General features: G+C 49.1%; 1 protein-coding gene and 1 non-coding gene across 4 annotated transcripts; both read right to left on the reverse strand.

Moving 5' to 3' along the window:
• Window positions 1–55: 55 nt before the first annotated feature.
• Eif4g1 (eukaryotic translation initiation factor 4 gamma 1) lies at window positions 56–18,662 on the reverse strand. Of its 3 annotated transcripts, none has more exons than XM_026389363.2 (33): window positions 18,534–18,662; window positions 17,684–17,740; window positions 17,365–17,458; window positions 16,985–17,071; window positions 15,724–15,900; window positions 15,432–15,531; window positions 14,080–14,192; window positions 13,171–13,263; window positions 12,902–12,971; window positions 11,790–12,620; window positions 11,430–11,518; window positions 11,147–11,333; window positions 10,925–11,058; window positions 10,650–10,808; window positions 10,300–10,485; window positions 9,929–10,126; window positions 9,437–9,583; window positions 8,994–9,230; window positions 8,728–8,832; window positions 8,465–8,624; window positions 8,154–8,254; window positions 7,223–7,325; window positions 6,897–6,999; window positions 6,431–6,663; window positions 6,168–6,286; window positions 5,887–6,059; window positions 5,341–5,466; window positions 5,102–5,183; window positions 3,830–3,928; window positions 3,600–3,734; window positions 3,388–3,469; window positions 3,118–3,258; window positions 56–683 (listed from the first exon to the last, which is right to left on the reverse strand). In XM_026389363.2, exons 3-33 carry the CDS (start codon window positions 17,422–17,424, stop codon window positions 499–501), a joined length of 4,815 nt encoding a protein of 1,604 aa, XP_026245148.2. In that variant the 5' UTR covers window positions 17,425–17,458; window positions 17,684–17,740; window positions 18,534–18,662; the 3' UTR covers window positions 56–498. The 3 variants fall into 3 exon arrangements, with proteins under 3 accessions (XP_026245148.2, XP_026245146.2, XP_026245149.2); XM_026389361.2 differs by having other exon boundaries at window positions 10,300–10,488; XM_026389364.2 differs by lacking the exons at window positions 14,080–14,192; window positions 15,432–15,531; window positions 15,724–15,900; ... (2 more) ...; window positions 17,684–17,740; window positions 18,534–18,662 and adding an exon at window positions 13,516–13,614 and having other exon boundaries at window positions 10,300–10,488.
• Window positions 8,334–8,409, reverse strand: LOC113183180 (small nucleolar RNA SNORD66). The gene has a single exon (XR_003300838.1). It is a non-coding gene; the product is annotated as a small nucleolar RNA SNORD66 (small nucleolar RNA).
• Window positions 18,663–20,961: the final 2,299 nt, after the last annotated feature.

Genomic DNA, 20,961 nt, shown 5'->3' on the forward strand with positions numbered 1-20,961 from the left:
ATCTATCCATATCCCTTTTCCAAAGGGAGCAGGCCACAAAGCAGAGGCAGTGAACTTAATTGAATTCATGTTTAATAATTACAGGCACCGTGCCCCCCCTTCCCCCTGCCCAGGCAGCAGCAGGGGTGGTGCAGGGGCTGGGGCATATGCCCCCAGCAGCGAGGACGGCAGTCCCAAGAGTGATTTTCAGAAAATAAAAAAGGACCCCAGGGGCAGGCGGTGGTGCCCTCCCCCCAAGACACACCAAATTTCAAGACTTTATATATAATATATCTCTGTGCCCCAGGGGGAAAGGGACACCTGGCAGCATCCTGGAGGGGGGCCCCAGGCAGCCCCAAGCCATCCTGCCTCTTCAGCCACTTTATTAGCTCAGACACATCGCACTACAGGCACCCACTGCCACCGCCGCCGCCGCTGCTGCCGCCCCCCTGCAGTCCAGGCGGCTGGCCGGGCCATCCGCGTGTCCATGGGGCTCCAAGTCCCCAGCCCCACCCGCCCTCAGTTGTGGTCGGACTCCTCCTCCTCGGCCTCACGAAGCCAATTGAAGAAAGCTGTGACAGATTTAAGGGCCACTCCCTTGCCCTGCTGCTCAGCGGGATCCTTGCTGCTCTCCCAGCTGTAGAAGGCGTCCTCTTTCACCACATCCTCATCATATAGGGCATCAAAGAACATCCGAAGCAGGTCTGCAAGTCATAAGGACAGCAGTTAGAAGTGACTGGCCACAGCCATGCTACCCTGTCCCTAGGGATTCCTCTCTGTCCCTAGGGATTTCTATGTTAAACAAGGCCCTGACCCACCACCCTGACATTTGTGTCTTGAGCCTTCCAGAGTGACTAGGCCTGACAGGATGCTAATCTCATGATCTAAGAGACACAAGTGAGTCAGCCATCGAAAAAAGCTTTACAAACTTGCCCAGCCTCACCTCGGCAGCTTCAAACGTCTCTACTTGTGATATATTTAATGTGGAAAACTACATGCAGAATTGGTACTCCTGGATTTAGGGACTCACAAGTTTACCACAAATGTTAAGGGTATAACCTGGAACATCCACCAGTCCCCACCAAAAATCTTGACCTTCGATCCCCATTTCCTCTTCTTTCCCATACATCTCCTGAACCCTCTCCAACCTTTACACTTTTGAGGGGTGCTATCTCCTTTGCCAGAAGACCCTTTCTCTTTGTCACTTTCCTAGTAACTCTCTACAAGATTCAAGTACCCCCCAATGCTTTAACCCCTTCTCCAGCACTGGCCACTTCAGGGCTTCCTTAAGCACTTTCCACATGACATTGCCTATCTTTCCAAACCAAAGGACACTCCTAAAAAAAGAGGACGACAGAGTAAGTATAGGATCTCAAGTCTCGACTTGAGAAAATCCTAAGAAATCCACAAACTTCTTGTGGACACAAACTCCTCCCACCACTGTGCTTCAAATCCCATGCACACTCCCTCCCAGAGGACCCCATTTAATCAAAACTATTCACTCTGCCCTCTATATTCAAAAGCCCAAATTTCTCCCAGGTACACAAAGGGCCCCCCCTTAGAACCACTAATTCATAGCTCAATGTAAGATTCTATCTATACTTGCGGTCTCCCTTTCCCATCTCAGTCATTATTTCAGTCCTTTCCAACCCAGAGCCTAATTCCTGCGCCACCAAATACTGTTTTTGCCAGGGTGACAACATGTTTTTACATTTCAGAAATCCTTTCAAGTCTGCTCTTACTGAACTCTCTGAAACATGGTAGCATTGTCTTCTACTTCCCTATCCAAAATTATCTTTGTCCACAGGTCATTGTCCTCCTTTAGTCCCGGCCTGTTGTCATCCCCAGTGTTTCACCCCAACCCCATTGGGCAATCCTACATCTTCTTGTGACTTACACAGGTACTTATTACCCTATGCTAGGCACCTCACAGATGTGCTTCCTAACCTGGCTACATTCTCCCCAGATGGATCCAAATTCCTGTCTACCTACCTACCATCTCTGAGCCCTGACCCCAGAACACCATGAACTCAAATTGACCCAATGTTTCTCACCCCAGTGGCAGATGGCATCACATTATCACCTCCCCTACTCAAACTACTGTGAGAGCCACTTGTGACTTCCAATCAGTTATGTCGCCCACCCCAGGCCTATGACTAAAAGCTGTCAAGTCCATTTCCTAAGTATCTCTTGAATCTGCTCACCCTTTTCCCCACTATCCACTATCACCAGGAAGATGGAACAATGAATGTCAATCTCCTACACTCTCATCCCATTCCAAACCATTATTTCCCAGTATAGCCGATGATGTAAAAAATAAAAATTCTTTTCTCCCTTGCTTCAGGCCCTTTGGGCCTTACCTGGCCCTTAGGTAAAATCCCAAAGACCTTGCCATTCACACAGCCCTGCAGGACCCAGTCCCTGTCTATCTCTCTAGCCCCTCCTGCCTCATACCAATTGGTCACTGTGCTCTCCTGCACTGGCCTTCCCTTCAGCAGCTCCTCTGTCTCATGTCACATTCCTTCTACTTGAGAATCTATATACACAGTGCCTTTGGTTACGAGGGTCCTCCCTGCATCTGTCTCTTAGCTAATTCCCACTTACCATTCCTCAGACCCCTCTTTTCAATAACTTTTACTTGTTACTGACTCCACGCCACCACAGGAACTATACTAAACTTCCTATGATTACCCCAATGCCCTGACACATATCTATTCGCAGAATGCACAATCTCAGATATGTTAACCTAAGCCTCAGTCTCCGTATGTGGAAAATGGGGATAATACCATCTACCCTAAACAACAGTTGTCATGATGAAAAAGAGGCAAGGTTAAGCAAAGCATTTCAGACTTGTGCCAGGCAGAGTGGGACAAAAGATGCTATCATTTATCATCTCTGCACTATTGGCATCTAACAGATAGCTAGGCATAAAGCAAGTAATCAATTAACCTTCAAGACTGAGACTAAACCAAATTTGTAGGCAAGGAAAAACTATGCAGGGAAAAGTAATCAAACCATCAGGGCAGTTTGCTCTCCACTTAATTACCCACCTTTCTTGGTTTGAGTCCCTTCCACAACCACCCCCTGCTATGTGGCAATCCCTCCACCCCACCTCTGTCCCTGAAGTCTGGCTCTTACTGGCGGGCTGCTCTAAGGTCACTACAAGGGCTTGGAGGGCATAGAGCGCTTGCAGCTCCTTCTGCTCATCACATAGGTATTTCTGTAGCAGTCTTGCTCGTGCTTTCAGCACTGCAACATCCACTCGGAGAGGAGTCTCAACTATAGGGAAGAAGAAGGGATAAGTGGAACAATGCAGCCTTAGAGTGGTTCAGCCCCAGGAGGCCAGACTGAAATCCTTTTCCCTCCCTTTTGTCCATGAGGCCCACCCTTTTCCCTGGCTTCTCTTACAGATAATTGCAGAATAGCAGACAGTTTTCATAAGGGCTCGAACTAATGTGTTGGATGCTATCTGTTGCTCACTCAGGTTGGCCTGTGCAGGAAAAACAAATGGCCCATAAGTTCTGACTTGTTGCCCCTCAGTCTCCATGCTTGCCATCCTCCACCCCACCACAAGAAATGCCTTTCTTCTATCCCTCCCCCAATATCCCGGAGAAACATACGTCTATCCAGTCGAACACCCGCTGGTTACTGCTACCCTCCTTTAGCAGCTTCTCCAGCTGCCTGCTCAGCTCCTCGAAGGGGAGTGCCCTCTGGCCAGGGCTTTCTGACTCCTCTCCTAGGGTATACTCCACCTTCTGCAACCAAATATGCCCAGTCAAGAGATCAGATGAGGGAAGAAGATTACTAGCTAGATTCAAATGCTAAAATTAATGTTTTAACAGCCCCAAACCTGTTCAGCGACAAATGCACCAATGTCCTGGCCTTCGGGTAGAAATTCTTTCCAGCTGAGTCCAGCCTCTCGCCAAAGCATCCCTACCTTTTTGGGACCCTGGAAAACATAAGAACAACTAAGCAACTTTGTATCTCTCCAAAGATCCAACAGCTCCAAAACAGACATCCAACAAATATTCACTGAAAGCCCACTAGGTATCTACTAGGAGCTAAGGATGCCACAAAGGTAACACTTAGGCAGAGCCCTTCCATGCCTTCAGTCTAGTGCAGAGCACAGCTGTCAGTCAAATATGCAAGTTACATTAAAAAAAAAAAAGAAAAAGAAAAAACAACCTCACGCATCACTACAGTGTTATGATGCTAGGGTGGGGGAAATGATTTAAGCCCCAAGGAAAAAACATCAACCAGCTTTTGCAGGATTCTCATTACTGAATCTTAAAAATCCAAATGCCTCACTCTAGTGTCTTCCATTCTTACCTACATTTCTCTTTTTTTGATACAGCTTGTCATTATCCCAAGTAACTAATGTGTGCTTACAGAAAGATAACTTGTAACACAGTATGCCTACTTGTTTCCTAAATTCAGAAAATGTTAGAAGTCCTCACAAAATGAACAATCTGAGTCCTTTTCAATCTAGTCTCACTCCTCCAGTTTCCAGGTAGCTGAACTCCTCTGCAATTGCATATCCCAGCTTCTCACTACCACTAAGTACCACACCCAACTTGCCTTTCTCCATCTTTTCGCCTTTATATTCATCAGTCACCAATTAACTTTCAAAAGCAGCTTCAGCGCCTTTCAAAGAAAACCTTCTGTCGTGAACACTGGCAAATACTTAGCAACCTCACAATACTTAAGATACTCCTTTTTCAACTACTGTTTCACTCTCCACGATACACTGTGGCTTTTAATAAGCTGTCATTTCTTACCTTTTCTCTACCAACTAGTGTTTCATAACTGCATTTCACTCATTGCTGTATCCCCAGTGTTCACTAGGTTGTAAATATTCAAAGGAATGCTTGTTGAATGAATGAATCAATCAACAACAGTGTAGAATCTTAACACTGCTATTTTCTTTGGCGTTCTCCATAACACATGATAGAAACTATATGAAGGAGAATGCCCACCTCAACATTTCCTCTCTCAGATACCAACATGGTCCTGCCATCACTAAAACTCTAGCCCAAGAAAGGACCATGTGGATTCACAGCCACAGGGAGTAGCAAAAACCATACAGAAATCATGCATACCACCCAGTAAGAGGCCCACTCACCATGCTTTTGCATAGAAGGCCCAGGATCTCCAGCAACAGGGAAGTAGCTTTGCCTAAAGGTCTCAGAGGCTTTGTAATCTCCCTACAAAAAGAGAAAACCCCCAGTGATGACAGCTTCTATGGCCTTCTCACCAACACTCCATCCCTCTCCAAATATAGCCATCCAACCTATCACAGCTCCCTCCCTTCCGTCTTTCCTACAGTCTCTACCTTCCCTGAATTCCAAGGGGGAAACTTACCTGAACAGCTCTCCCATAGGTATCCCACCGTCCTGCAGAATGGGCGTTACCAATTCTGCCAGGTAAAGCCACACATGGGGGATGTCAATTTCCATGTCCTCTGCCAATTCCAGGATTTCATACAGCCTGCAAAGGGAATTCAGTCAGGCCATCCTAGATAAGATAGCCCAGACCCCAACTCTGCTTCTGGGTTAACATAGCATGAGTTAAGTATCAACTTATGGTACTCTCCAGGAACATTTTCTAAGAGAGTTTATCTCAAGCTAAGGTCACCTTCTTGTCCTTGGATGCCTCACCAACCTCAAAGCAATGTTGACCAAGATAGTTGAACCTACATTGTTTTGAGACAAGGTCTTACTATGTTGCCCAGACTGGCCTCGAACTTGCATCTCCTGCCTCAAACTCCAGAGGAGCTGGGATTATAGGCATGTACCACCATGCCCAAATGGGCCTACACCCTTAAACACAAAGTTCCAGGGGTCCCAACAAAGGGAAAAGAATTTATGGGTATATGAAATATGAGAGGCCCACAGAAGTTGGTCATACCCTTGGTAGTACTGGGCAGTAGAAAGGTGCCCAGCGCAGAGCAGCTGGTGCAGCAGCCGCCCCATATGCTCACGAGCAATGGTGCTGCGCTCCAGTGTGGACTCAATGCCATGCCGCACAAAGATGAACAGCAGAGAGGGTGAGGCCAGCTCCTGCACACACTGCACTGCCTCCTAAGGGGCACAGGGAGAAAGCAGTCAAGCCTGGTCCAAACCCTGCACCCCCATATGCTCCCACCCTACCTGCCTGGCAACAGCTCAAGCCCACCCCCCACTGCTGACCTTCATGTCATTGAGATGGAGATATTCCTCGATGATGGCCTTAGATTTCTTTTCCAGCTCCTCCTCAGAAAGTGAGGCCTTCGGGGGGCTCACCGGGGGTAGGGTGGCTTCCCGCTTCACTGAGGGGTGGGGGGAGAACACAGATCCCAGATTCTTTAGTTCTAGTCTTCTTAGCAAACAGGGCCTGGACCTCCTGAGAGATAGGGACCAGCTAGTCCCACACTAGCCAACACCCTTTCTTCTCCATTCTCCCAGCCCCTCACCAGCATCTCGCCCACGGTCCCGATCCTCCGTGAGGCTAGCTGCCTTGCGTAGTCCCTCGGGCTGGGAGGGCCGCTCTCTACTCCGCTCCTCCACTTCTTTGCTGAAACTTCTCTTAGTGGCAGGTGTCCGTGCTCGATCAAGTCGGTCCCCACGTTCACCTCCTCGTTCACTCCGCTCTAGTCTATCTCCCCGGTCCCCAGTTTTCTCACCTCGTTCCCGACTCAAGCTACTCCTGGAAGAAAGAGAGGCACATTGTCTCTTACCTGTACTGCCAGGAACACACTCATGTAATTATCCAACATGCTGAGCAACTGCTGGGCCTCTTTGATGGCATCAGGAATGTGCCTTAAACTTAACCAAGGGCTTGGAGCATTACAAATGAGAAACTCCCAGGTTGGGGAAAACAAGAAAAACCCACTCATAGTATTCTCAATGTCAAGAACAAAGACCTCTAGAAAATCTCACCTCTGCACCACACGTCTGTTATCTGTGCTCTCTGTGGGTACTGCTTGTTGAAGGGCTGAGAAGCGATTCAATGTACTAGTAGCTGGGCGAGCAGCTTCTGAAGCTGGGGAGGCAGAAAACCTGGATTAAAATCTCTACTTTCTTGCATTTTCTCTCCAACTTGCCAGTTTAGAACACTCAAGTTCAGGCTGAGAAAGCAATTAAACATCTAGCACCACCTATATGCCTCCTGCATACCTAACCACTCATATAGGTATAGGTAAGGCTCTGCCATCAAGACAGCTTAGATTAATAACCACTCAGCTCCTTATAGTGGGCTTCCATACCTGCATCTGAGGGCTTGGCTCCTGAGCCCCCACTGCTGCCCTTGCCCCAGCTCAGTCGCCCTCCAGGTGCAAAGAGCTGGTTGTTGGAATCAATGGAGCCAGGCTGCAGAAGAAAAGGGAGTAGAGAATCTTGGGTCTGACCTGGCCAAAGTTCTTGGCCAGTACCACCACACACAGCCACACCAGTAGTGAATACCCCAGATCAGGGGTCAGGCAAACTTTCTGTAAAAGGCCAGAAAGCAAAAAATTTACTTATATTATTTGGCTTTGTAAGTCAGAGTCTCTATTGCAACTACTCAATTCTGCCACTATAGCATGAAAGCAGTCCTGGATGACATTTAAAAGGAATGAATGCGGCTATATTCCAGCAAAACTTGTGTGTGTGTATATATACACATTATACATGCATCAGGAAATGGAGATTGATCCCAGGGACACTCTACCTGAGCTACATCTCCAGCCCATTTTTTCATTTTTTTTTTTTCTTTTAAGATGGGGTCTTGCTAAACTGCAGAGGTTGGCCTTGATCTTGAGATCCTCCTGCCTCAACCTCCCAAGCAGTTGGAATTACAGGAGTGCACCACCATTCCCAGCACAATTAAACTATAGACACTGAAATTAAAATTTTTATGTAATTCCTGTCATGAAATACTACTTATTTTTTATTTCTCTCAACAATTTAAAAACATAAAAACTATTCTTGTCTCATGGGATATACAGAAGCAGGTAATGGACCACATTTGGCATGTGTTAACAGTTTACCCAGACCAATGTGAATAAATCCCTAGGAGTTAGTGGTTCTGTCTTTAACAATCTAAACAGTGAGTCTAAAAACTCAGCAGCTACCTCTCCCATCATACAAAGATCCAAACCTGAGCTTGATGCTTGCTGATCCCTCTTTACCCTCCACCCCACGAGCACATACCCATACCTTTGTGATCTTGGTGAGTCGTGAAGTGTCAATAGGGCGGCTGCCTTTGCTGATAGGAACTGTGTTCCAGCCACCATCATCCACAAGTGGAAGGCCACGGCCTGGGACAAAAAGGGGGACATACTGGAATAATGAATAAATCCTAGTAGCCCCTTCCCCTTGGGCCACCTTAAGCCTCCCTTCCTCAGATCCTCAGTTCCATCATGGGGTCTCAGTGGCCCAGACACGTGGCACTAACAAGAAGTCATCAGCGGAAAGAATAACCCCTCAATCCCTTCCTGCCCATTCCTTCGTCCTAGCCTCCAACTCACTAATGGGTGGGCCTGGAGGGCCACCCCGACGCTTGTCGCTGCCCTTGGCCATGAGCTGCTGCACTTTGATGTGTTCCCGATGCTCTTCCATCTCAGCCTCCTTGTGGATCTGGTCAATTGTCTTAGGACCCTGATCCCCTCGGCGTGGCACCCAGTTACTCTGTGAAGAGGAAGCCAGTTGTAATTTTATTAGGAAGGGCCAGATGGTAGTATTAAGAACTGGGAGTAGCAGACTGGTGGTAGCAAGGAGGGAACACTCATACCTGTCGCAGATCTAGCACATCCTGTAGCATGAAGCGGATGCGAGATGATGTCTTCTTTTCTTTAATGATTTTTTCCATCTGGTTGAAATATTGATCCATTCGGGGCTAGGAAGAAGCAAAGAGATCAGGTCAGGAACTTGTAATAAATACCTCCCCTTCCAATGCTGTGGCTCAGCAGCACAGACCCACCAGACTAACAAGAATGTCATCAGTGGACTGGGCTGCACATGCTTCAGCCTTCCACTTTCACACTGAAGTGCCCCTACCTTGGCCTTTGCAAAGTCCAGATCTTTGCCAATGGTGGTAAGCAAACGACAGAGGCATTCCAGGGACTCTTCATCATGGTTCTTGAGTAGTTTGACCACACAATCATGCATTATAGCCTCCGTTAACATCTTCAGCTTGAACAACTCCCCAATAAACTTTATATTCCCTAAAGAGCGCCGCCGGGCTATGTCCCGAGCCTCTTCCAACTCTTCCTTCAGGCGTCCCCGTTCCTCTGCCTGCCAGTCACAGCACAGGAATCCATTTCAAAAAGATATCAGACATTTGGCTAAAACTCTTCTCTACTACATGTATATCCAATAAAGGCAGAGATCCACCTACCAAGAATGTCAACAACCCCCCTTCCTTATCCCCACCCAAATTCTACAACCTACTAGCACCTGGAGGGTAGTAATTAATTTAATTTAAAAGTAGGTTTTCTCACCGTAGCAGCTTCATCCATCTCTTTTTGTTTTTTTTCAAATACTTCGTCATCATCTTTGTCTTTCTCAAATTCTTTCTGACATCGATTTAACAGCAGTTTTCGGAAGTTCACAGTTACCGTTGGCTTTTCTGTAGTGGGCACTTTCAGCTGTTATGTCAAAGAGAATGTCACACTCAGACCTGTCCAGGGCAAGGAAGGTCAAGAGTCGTCTTCTTCTTAATATATTTTTTTGGTTGTAATTGGATACAATACCTTTATTATTTTTACATAGTGCTGAGGATCAAACCCGCGAGCACTGTACCACTTAGACAAAACCCCAGCCCCAAGACCAAGAGTCTTTAACCACCTGACCCGGAAGACCTCTGACCCTGACTCTGCCCCTTCCTGGTTGCCATCAACAGCACAGACAAGAGGGGAACCCAGAAGCTAGACTCTAGAAGCCTTGATAAGAAGTTAGAAGATGATGAGATTTAGAAAACAGTGGAAACTAACCGCCATGAGGCAACGGCACATGTTGGCATAGGCCACAGAGAAGTTGGGCTCTGAAATGGCCTTCTCAAAGATAAGGTCAATGACCCCTTTGAGGCGTTCCTCCGTGTCAATGGCCAGCTGTGTCACCTGCTTCATAAGCTGTTGGAACATCTGGGGTGTCAGCTTATTCAGGATGGAGCGTACCCTGCGGAACAGGTCCTGTAGAAGGGACAGAGAAGTCACAGATCCAGTGAGGTTCTGAGACAAAGGCTGCTAGGAAGGACATGAGAGAATGGGGGGAACAGAGTTAGGTACTAGTGGTCGGTATGAGAGCAAAGTGGGCTCAGATCTCTGAAAGCAGGAATAGAGACCAACAGCAGGACTTGCAGTACCTGGGTTTTGCTGCCATCAGCATCTTCTTCACCGCGATCCTTATCAGCCGCTGTCCGCTTGCTGCTGGGTTTCCAGGCCTTCTCTGCTTTGTTCAGTTTTATATCTTCAGTCATCAACACGGTGGCAATGATTTTGCGTGGTTCCTTTCGGGGACCCTGCTGAGAACGCCTGGGCCCCAGACCAGCCTGCTAAGCAAGGGATTAGGACAAGTGAAGATACAAAGTCCAGAAGCACAACACATGACCCAGATACCACACATCTCCAGGGCAGACTTCTCCCCATCCCACAACAAAACACACCTGAGACCCTGACACCTTGCCCATCTGCCTCTTTAGCTAGCCCCACTCACCGGCCCTCGGGGCAGCTCCCCACCTGGCCCACCCCTTGGGGGCCCACGATTGCTAAGGGCTGGTCGGCCAAAGTTGGCAAAGGATGGAGTGAAGTCTGGACCACAATTTATGCCAGGTAGCCTGGAGGGATCCAGCGACCGCAGTGGTGTTTTATTGGCCTGCAAAGAAGACAAAGAAGGTCTCAAAAGCAGCCAGAGATTGACTATTCTTTCTGAGCCTCAGGCTCCTCTTCAGTCCATCTCAAACTTACTCTCCTCCCCATCAAACCACCAACCTTGTCAAGCACCACATCAGTAATATGGGGCAATCCCTCCGGCTTCTGCATACTGGCAAAGATGAATTGAAAGCCAAGCAGGAACTCACGGTCATAGCGCTTTTTCTCCTCAAGATTCAGAGGCTTCCACTGATCTGCAACAGAAGATGCATCAGTCATATTTCTGTCTCCTATGGCCCTGGCAAGAACAATCAGTCATTCTCAACACTTCCTTCAGTATACCTGATCTGTATTCATATTTCTGTTCCCCAGGTTGGATGTTCTCAGCATTGTGGATTTTGTCCTCCTTTGAGTCCCAAGTCTCATCTGTTTCCTCAGATCGTGGGGGCACACTGCTACCCTCAGACTCTGGACCTGGATTATTGCCTACGGGAGGCTGATTCTCCACCTCTGGTACTGCTGGGTTTACCTGTAACCATACAACACCCAGTTTGGGTTGCAAAATAACCACTGTTTCATACCCAAACTCTATCCTCTCCCTTCCCCTATTAGCTGCTTTCCTTACCTCCTTGAAGGCATCCAGAAGGTCTCCCACAGCCTCCTTCTTATTGAGCTCCTTAATTTTCCGTCTCCTCTTTGGCACGGATACTGCCACTTAAAAAAAAAAAAAAAAAAGTGGGAATAACTTAAAGAGTACCCCAAACCCATGGAAAAAATGCAAAGTAATCACAGTACAATCCTTTCTCTTCCCAAACCACCCACTCTAGGCTCACAAGTTTTAAAAGTTCTTATTATAGCTTTTAGGTTGGTTCAGTCACAGGGCTTCCATAACCCAGAGGATCTGCCCAAATGGGAGGTCATCAATGAAGACAACAGCTCCACCCTGCAGCTTGCCCCACCCTCCACCATCCAGCCAACACCTTACCTTGAGTGGCTGCTGGCGCCTCCAAATTCTGGGACAAGTGGGCTGGGACAGGGGCACTCTCTGGAGGGAGGAGTTCCTCTCCTCCCTTCTCATTGTCAGCTTCTCCTACTTCTTCTTCTTCTTCCTCTTCTTCCTCCATTTCCTCCTCCTGAGCAGAGGAAATAGCTGGAGGAGCCGAAGCTGGAGAAGCTGAAGCAGCAGAGAGGATGGTGGGGGAAGCCACTGATACGGTAACCTCCTTTGCCTGCTCTTCTGGCTCACTAACTGGGCTTAAGTCCACAGCTGGTGGCGAGGGGGCTCCATTGAGCAGTTCCTCAGGTTGGGCAGTTGGAGCAACAAGCACAGGAGATTCGGAAGGGCAAGCCGGAAGAGGGGGAGGAACAAGCTCTGGACTTGATTCCACCTCTGGTTCCAGATCCTCAGATGGGACCACGCCATTAGGCTCATGAATTTCCAACTTGTGAGATGTCAGGGGAGTGGGAACCTGGAGAGGACTGGAAGCGAACTCAGATTCTGGAACTGGTTTGCTAAGTGTCACTTCTACTTCCAGTATAGGTTCAGCAAGAGGAGTGGGTTCTGGAGAGAGGCAGTATGGCTCCCCAGTTTCACGGGAGATAGGAGTAGATTCTTCTACAGACATTTGTATCATCCCCGTTGTCATAGTGTCCCCAGAAATAGAAAGGACTCCGAGATTAGGCTCAGACCCCGGTTCCAAGATTGGGGGAGGTGATGGGGTCGGAGAAGGTGATGAAGGCTGGGATTCTGAAGGGCTGTGCTCTGGGCCAGGCAGACCTGACCGGCCCCCAATGATTGCTCCCTGTGACCGGTCATCTGCACCACAGGAAGGAAGAATGAGTATCTGAAGCCAAGTCCTTCACTGTTATTACTTCTCCTCCTACCCAGAACACTCCTAATTGAACATTTCCATCTCACCCTTCAAACTTCACATTGAAATTATTTCCCCTTCTCATCTAAAATACCACCCACCCTTGAATCTACTACCTAAAACCTCATTCTTCTGTAGTACCCAGTTCAAGTCAATCCACCTTCCTGGAATTTCCAATTGCTACACTCTATTTCCCATAAAAGCTCCTTCCCACTGGCTTTCTTACCTGGCCGGACAATGACAGCAACCTGGGGCGTCTCCCCATTAGCTTGAGGCTCCTGACCACCTCCCGCCGTCTGCAGGACACAAAGGGTTACCAAGTTTGCACTGAACAATCCCACAACCCTTCTTTACTAGGCCATTTCTACTTTAACGCTGCCTAGAAATTCAGGAAAGCAGGGAAACAACACCCTTCAGGAAATACACAAGGTACTCAGGAGCTCAAGATAGAAAAGTCATTCCAGTCAAGGTATCACTCAAAAAAGGAGGCAGTACCTGGGGAGGGGTGGGTGTGGAGGCAGTGCGGGCCCCTGACATGATCTCCTCAGTGATATCCTTCCCTCCTTGGTTTGGATCTCGAATTCGAATCTGGGGAAAAGAAAGCTATGGAATGAGCAGGAAGCAGGAGGAGCCCACCTCTCCACCCCGCCCCACTCCTAAGACTCTGGGCCAACCCCCCACCCCCTACTGGGCAGTAGGTGGGTGGGTGCCAGAAACCCCATGAGTTCTACTGTCAACCCATCCAGCTGCTCTTGCAGTCCCTGCCCTAGCCCCCACCCCTAAGAGACCCTTGACCTCACAGAGCAGCCCTGTACATCACAATGCCCCTCCCTCCCTCACCTCTGCCCTGGCCAGCAGTCCCCAAGTCAGTGGCTGCATACCCTGGGGCCCAGGACCCCCATCTAGCACCCAGCTAGCTCACTTGTGGCTAGTCGGCCTGATCTCTGGGGGCAGGGCCCAGATCCAGTGGGTGGAGCCAGGGTGACTCAGCGGCTTCCCCAGCCCTGGCACCCTATTCTGGGCACCACGCCCAGGGCTTGAGGACTAAGCAGAGGCGGAGGCCTCCAGAGGTTCCAGGACTAGGGGGTGGGGGGGTGGGGCCACGGAAAACAAACCATTTCCAAGACAAGCCATCAGAAACCCAAAATCAAGCATAGTTCTTATGAACCCCCTACCAGAGCCCAAGTCTCATGGGAATTTCCCTGCTAGCCAATTCAGTCTTCCCATGAGTTAAGTCTACACTAAGGTACCTTAGTACCTTACAAAGAACCTGAACATTCTGTGACCCCCCCCCTCTCTGCATACCATCAGTTGAAGACCTTTTTTAAGTTCTTGCTCCCACAGGCACAATGTCCCAGCGGTGCTAGAGTTCTCCCTGTCCCAAAGCCCCCTGCAGCTACTTACCGTTTTACGCTCCCTCTTTGGAGCAATCTGGGGTGGCTGGTTCATCAAAACTGGGGCGGGGGCCACGCCAGCAGGAAACTGCTGCACACCTTGGGCTGGGTAGTAGGCGCCAGCTTGGGGGAGGGGGACAGAAAGAAAGAATGGTGGCGGCGTCAAGGCCCAACTATATACTAATGCCTGCTTGAAGACTTCCCACCTCCAGAACCTCTCATCACCCAAGCCAGCCCCTTGCCCTGCCCCGCCCTCCTCCCCCAGGGAATTAGGTGTCTGTCAAAGCTGGGGAACCAGTCTAAACCGCGTTTACAAGAATTCCTGATACTGACACATACACGCAAACGCATGCACGCACACCCCTTGTAGGCAGACACTCCTTTCCCACCACACACCAGCTACCTGAAAGTCTCTATTCTATTCCACAAGGGACTCCATGTAAGCACTCTAGCCCCAGCAATACGCACACATGTACTGTGAAGCCCAAAAAGAATCAGCTCTTTGGCTGGGAATGAGAAATAAGAGATTTGCTAACTCTGTGTTCAACTCAACGTAAGTCCAGTTCTAGCATCCTGCCCCTTTGCAGGGGGAAAGAAAACAAACACACAAAAAACAGTATGAACTGGATTCAGGATAAAGACAAGTTAATTCCTCAAAGCAATGGTCTCCAAAACAATGGTCTCCAAAATGAGATGTATCTGTAATCTCATCCATAATTTCTACTTTTTTTCAACGACTGCCACAGTGTTACTTAAATTAGCCATACATATACACAAACACAACTATACATGCATTAAAGATACATACTCAAAATTTTTCCTGGTAGAAAAAAAATTTAGAAACCACTGGCATAAAGAACAGACTAATCCTTTCCTAGAACATAAATAAAACACATCTACAAAAACCTCCCCAAATCATGCTATATGCCAACCCCTAACCACAGAGGGAGTATCACAAGGAAAGTCCACTAACAGATTCTGGAGCTGGAACCAAACCCTATTTTTTTTTTAAATTTCTTTTTGTAGTTGTAGATGGACAGAATGCCTTTCTTTTTAATGTCGTGCTGAGGATAGAACCCAGTGCCTCACACATGCTAGGCAAGCGTTCTGCTGCTGAGCTACAGCCCCAGCTCCCAAACCCTACACTTCTTGACATGGAGACTTCAATTCTGTTGGCAGAGGATCAAATCTCCCCTCACCCACCAACACCAGTTAAATATTGAGCACCAATCCCTACCACCTATTAGCCCTATTATATTTAGACCAAAAGCCATGCCTAGGAAGGATCTTATGCTTTAGAAAGCAATAAATCAATTTGGATGCTTTCTAGGACATTCTCACCTGACTCCTTCCCCCGCTTACCGTAAGTCCCAAACTCAGTGGGGCTTGCACCGGGATAGAAGCCTGGAGCTCCTGGCTGCACAGGGTACTGCTGTGTCGGGACAACATATGTGGAACGCCCCTAGTGGGGAATGGGGAGGAAGAGGGAAAAGGAATTGAGGGGAGCTTACCAGCACCATATCAGACTATAATGACAAAGTAAAACAAGCAGTTCCACCCCTGGAGAAGAGATGGGACTAGAGGGTCAGGGTGGGAGAAGTAAGGATTGGGGTACAAGGTCTGTGGCTTACTGACACCAAATTTCCAGCCTCACCTGTCCAGGGATGTAGTAGGCCCCCTGGGAGGCTGAGTAGGAGATCTGGGAAGGGATCATCATTACTTGGGATCCAGCGGGGTAGACATGGGCAGCTGGGCCAGGGCGGGCGGGGGCTGCACTCTGCACTCGGGTGGCTGCACTGCTTGGGGGCTGGGCCCGGCTAGGATAGAAGTGCTGTCAGGAGGGAAGAAAGCAGTTAGCATCAGGAAGGGGAGGAACTTGAACAGCAAAATTAGCACTCTACAATGTCTCTGTACTCTGTAGAGAAGTACTGTGGGCTTCAGAGCATGGAGACCAATCCTTCCAAAACCCACTTGATCAGCTAAGGGTTAAGTGGCCTCTTGTACTCACTCATACCCTCCAAATTCAGATGAACACCTTGCATCCATGTGTATATTTAATTATTCACTGCCATGCATACTCATGTCACCTCCACCAGACTACCCCTCTGCAGAGGATTCCTAACAAACAGATGCATCATGCCTAAAGTAAGGCCTTTTCAGGCAACACACTCCCCAGCATGCACGGTTCCACCTAAGGCACTGAGCAGCTAACTGCTAACATGCAAGTCTCCCAGTTTCCAGATACTCATTCTTCAATATTTAGCCCCTACATGCATAACTCAGCTCAAACTCAAGATCTAAACAGCAAATAAGTCCCCACCCTAAAGACCCCCCAATTTGTGTCTAGCCCCTGACTATATAGAGGGCAGGGTTGAGATCAGGAGACAGTCCAGGATTAGGAAAGGGGTATTACCTGCAGAGACCTGAATCCTCCCTGAGAGCACATGGGGATAGGAAAGAAGAGAATTATCCCCAAGGTGATGGGGGCAAAATGAAGGAGGTAGGAAAGAATCCTACTTAGTGAGGAAGAACTTGGGGAAGAGATAAAGGCAAAAACTAGCTGGAATGTTTTTCTCAACACAGTCCAAAGAAAAATAGGAAAGGAGAACAGAGCAATAGCAACCTCCCAGGAAAAGGAAATAGGAAAGCAAGAGTTGGCAGCAGGGCCCATAGCACTGTCCCCAATCTCACACATAAGGACCCCAATAATGCCACCCTCACCAACTACATACTTCCTCAAGGGACCAGTCACCAAAATCAATAGCACAAAGTGCAGAGCCAGATGAAAGAACACAAAGCAACTGTCAGGAAGTTGGGGCCAGGTACACAGCTTCCAGTTTCCATCCTAGGCCCAAATTTGCAGAAGCTTTCCAGTTTCCACCCAGGCCCCCTACTCCCCTCCCAAAGCCCCTCACCTGGCGGGGCTGAGAAGGCGTGTTCATTTGTGTTGCTTGTGGCGTACTGAACACCACCGGTGCTGTCTGCCCCGGGGGAAACGCTGGCTGAAGGGGGGAGACCAGAGTTCAGCAAGAGGGGAAGCCCGGTTGGGGCTGAAACCCAAGCTGGTGAAATAAGGGGAGCAGATCTGCGGCATGAGCCTCAGCAGTCTACATACCCCCTCCCTGTGACAGCCCCCAGGGACAGCCATGGGCCCTGTCTCAGTTTGGCAGCAGAGAGCTGCACTTTGCCCTGACACTGATGGGGCTGGGAAAATCCAGAGGTTAAAACCTGCTCCTGTCGGACTGCCTGGTCTCCCCCACCCCCATCCCAGTCCTGCTAATTCCTCCCTAATTACCTGTGGGAGTCCAGGGGATGGGGTGGGTGGGGGGCCTGTGGGCTGTGGAGCTTTGTTCATTTCATTTGGTGCCACATCAGGGTCCCCCCAGCACCTGTTAGGAAAGAGTGGAGCTTGGAAAAGGGAAGAGACCCAAGCATAAAGCAAACTGAGTGGGGTAAGGGTTGAAGCAAGGGCTGGGTTCAACACGGAGCCCAGGAGGTGCCAAGGGAGTGAAGGAGCAGAAAAGATTCAGCCTGTGTCCCCACCAACATGTTGTCAAACACGCATCACATCCAACCCCACACCCGGGCCCTGCTGAAACAGCCCCCACACTCACCCCCTCGGTAAAGAATAAGTCCACGGTGCGGCCTACAGGTTCTGGGCATCCGAGGGCCTGGGGTTGGGAGGTGAGGGGTATCAACCTGGCTCCGCGGGGCCCAAGACCAACCAGACCGGAAATTCCAGGTCTCGCTGGCACCAGGCTCCCGGATCACAAACGGAGCAGGCTGCTTCGGCCGTGGTGTCCCCACCCCCCACCACCCGGGGACACACAAGGTATCCCTGCCGCGGGGGCACCCGCGCGGAGCCAGAGGCGAAGCCTGCCGCCGCCCAGTAGTGTAGGCCAGGAAGGGCGGGAGTCAGGCCCTAAAAGGCCAGGCGGGCGGCGGCCACAGAGAAGCCGGTTTCAGGCAAGTGAGGGTCGGCCTGGAAGGGCGGGCGGGGCTGGGGGCTCCTCCCTGCCCGCCGCCGCCGCCTCCCTCCCCTGCGCCCTCCTTGCGCAGCGCCGGCCAGTGCCAAAGAACAACGTGTCACTTCCCGGCGGCCCGGCCGCGAAGGGGGGAGGGGGCGACAGGCCAGGAGCCGCCGTGCTTGTGCCCGCAGGCTGCCGGGCCTCCTCGGGTCGGGTGGAGATGGCATATCGCTTCCAGCGAGCCGGGCGCCCTCCCAGCCCGCAGGGCCCGCACGGTTCGGCCCCGCGCTCCCCCACCCCCACTCGCAGCCAGGCCGGGATAGGCCGGGCACACGTGGGCCGGGGATCGGGCCCCGGCGGGCCGGGGCCCGGGTTTGGGCCTTGGGGCCAGGGCGCCGGGGCGGCGGCGCAGGGTGGCCGGTCCCGGCCCGGATGGCGGCGGATGCGGGGGGAGGGGGTGGGGGGGCCGGGTCGAGCCCGGACATGGCGGCTTTACCTTCAGTCTCCTTCAGTCCGCGCGGCCGAGCCCCACGCAGCCGCACAGACGTAGTCCACAACCATTTCCGGCTCCCCGCACAGATCCCGCTCGGCGGCCACCGCTTCTCCGCAGGCGCAGCCGGCGCCCCCACGTGACCGGCGCCGAGGGCGGAGCAGCGCCGGGCGCCCAGCGCCGGGGAGCACATGGGATTTGCCCCGCCCCGTCACGTGACAGCTACTACCCGCCCCCGTGTCCCCTTCCGAACTCTGGAACTCCCAGACCGACCCCTTTCTCTGGCTGTTTGGCGGTTCTTTAGTTCATTCATACTTTGCGCAAGCATTTATTCAGTGCATACTAAGTGCTAGGCGAGGTGTCAACCCGGAGTTGAGAATACTAAAATTAAACTTGGTGCTGGGCAAGCAAATTATGGTACAATACTTATTATGCAGCCTTTTAAAATGGTGTACATTAGATCATTGAAAGGCTTCACAAAAGAAATTAAATGTTACCCTAAAAGAATTGAAACATTCTAACTAAAGAAGTAACTTGAGTAGCCTCGTTGTTTACAAAAATCAGCCACTCCTACGGAGGGGCAGAAGTCAGTCATGAAAAATTCAGAATAAGGACAGAAGCAGCAACTGCGAGACCTTTGCCAGACAGCCAAATATTGGAGATCAGAAGGGACAGTCCTAGAGTGGAAAACGGTACTGGGAGTCAGCTTTCTTGGGTTTTAATTCAAGCTCCATTACTTATTACCTAGCTGCATGCCTATTGCCTACTTACTATCTGTTGTAAAATGGAAAGATTTGAAACTAATCTGGCTCATGTCCTAAGCTTTTTAACCACTGTGCTTTTTCTCACAATGGTAACATCCACTCTTGGACTGTGAGGATTAAAGGAGTTGTAATTTCATGTGAAAGTGCTTAAAACAGCGCTTTGGTAGGTAGTTAGCAAAGGGTATCCTTCCCACCGTTTTCAGCACCAATGGTGAACTTAATGGTCACTTAATATAAGTGAGCTGTGTGATCTACAAAAAAATAGTCTACTATTCTTTCCACTGTATATTTAAGGGCACCTAGACCTTACACTAATGCCCACTTTTTTTCTCTACTTTTTCTCCCTACTTTTTTTTGCTAAGCAAACTATTAAATAAAAACCAATTACTGTGTACCCAATAAATGACATGTGTGGCATGACACCACACGTCCCTCAATCCATTGCTAAATCAGAAACCACTTTCTTGAACTTGTCAGAACAAGGTACTAAGGCAACTTTACCTAATCACCCCTACAGGCATCTCAGATTGCAAATGGCCAGATAAGAATTTCTCAAGGGTCCCTACATGAAAATCCCCCTCCCCCGCTTCAATGTTTTTGCTGTTTCTTGCAATGAATAGTGCCCTATATGAATAATACTACATTCCTTCCCATTCAATGTATTGTATCGTATCTAATCAGACCCCAGGTCCTGTGGACCAAAATAAAATCCTATCGATTTTATTTTTTTTAAACTTTCTTCTCAGGGCTGGGGTTATGGCTCAGTGGTAGAGTGTTTGCCTACCATGTGTGAGTTAGTGGGTTCGATCCTGAGCACCACATAAATATATAGTTATTATGTCCAACTACAACTAAAAAATCTTGGGGCTGGGGATGTGGCTCAAGCGGCAGTGCACTTGCCTGGCATGTGCGGGGTGCTGGGTTTGATCCTCAGCATCACATAGAAATAAAATAAAATAAAATAAAGATGTTGTGTCCACCGAAAACTAAAAAATAAATATTAAAAAAAAAGCTTTCTTCTCCCCTTTTCCATCTCCCACTTTTCCTGCTCTATTTTAGGCATTCATTCCACAGCTCCAGAGTGAGCTTCTTCACCCAGAATAGATAATGTCATTTGCCTGCTGTTACTCAGTGGTCTCCATTAAAAGATACTCTTGAATTCTTTTAACAAAGCTCTTTCAAACCTGGCTTGATCCAGGTCTCAGAAGAATCTCCTTCCATACTTCCCCCACCCGCCAGACCCTATCTATATACTTAGTCAAACCAAATTATCCATGATTTCTGAAAATAGCTTTTCCTCCCTCCTTGCAATTTCTACTCCCTAAGCCATATCTAACCTTTTTTATTCCTCTTACAAATTCACCTTTCTCCAAATCTATTTTCTCAAATAACTTTCCCCTGACTAAACCAGGCACTTGGGCCCTATTTTAATGATCTCAGGGAAACTTGTTCACATTTCAGTAGAGTATTGATCATAAGACATCACAATTGTTTTCATGTTTTTTTCCCCCATTATAATAAGTTTTTTGAAGGTAGGCTTTTTCCCCCACTAGCTTTGCATTCCCACAAACATCTAATGTCCAATGCAGAGTAAAGCCCTACAGATATGTTACTGAATAAATGACTGAATGTGAAAGTTTAAGAGCCAAAACAGAAGTCACATTAAAGAG

The sequence above is a fragment of the Urocitellus parryii genome, chromosome 2 (genome assembly GCF_045843805.1).
Source record: "Urocitellus parryii isolate mUroPar1 chromosome 2, mUroPar1.hap1, whole genome shotgun sequence".
NCBI classification, from domain to species: domain Eukaryota; kingdom Metazoa; phylum Chordata; class Mammalia; order Rodentia; family Sciuridae; genus Urocitellus; species Urocitellus parryii.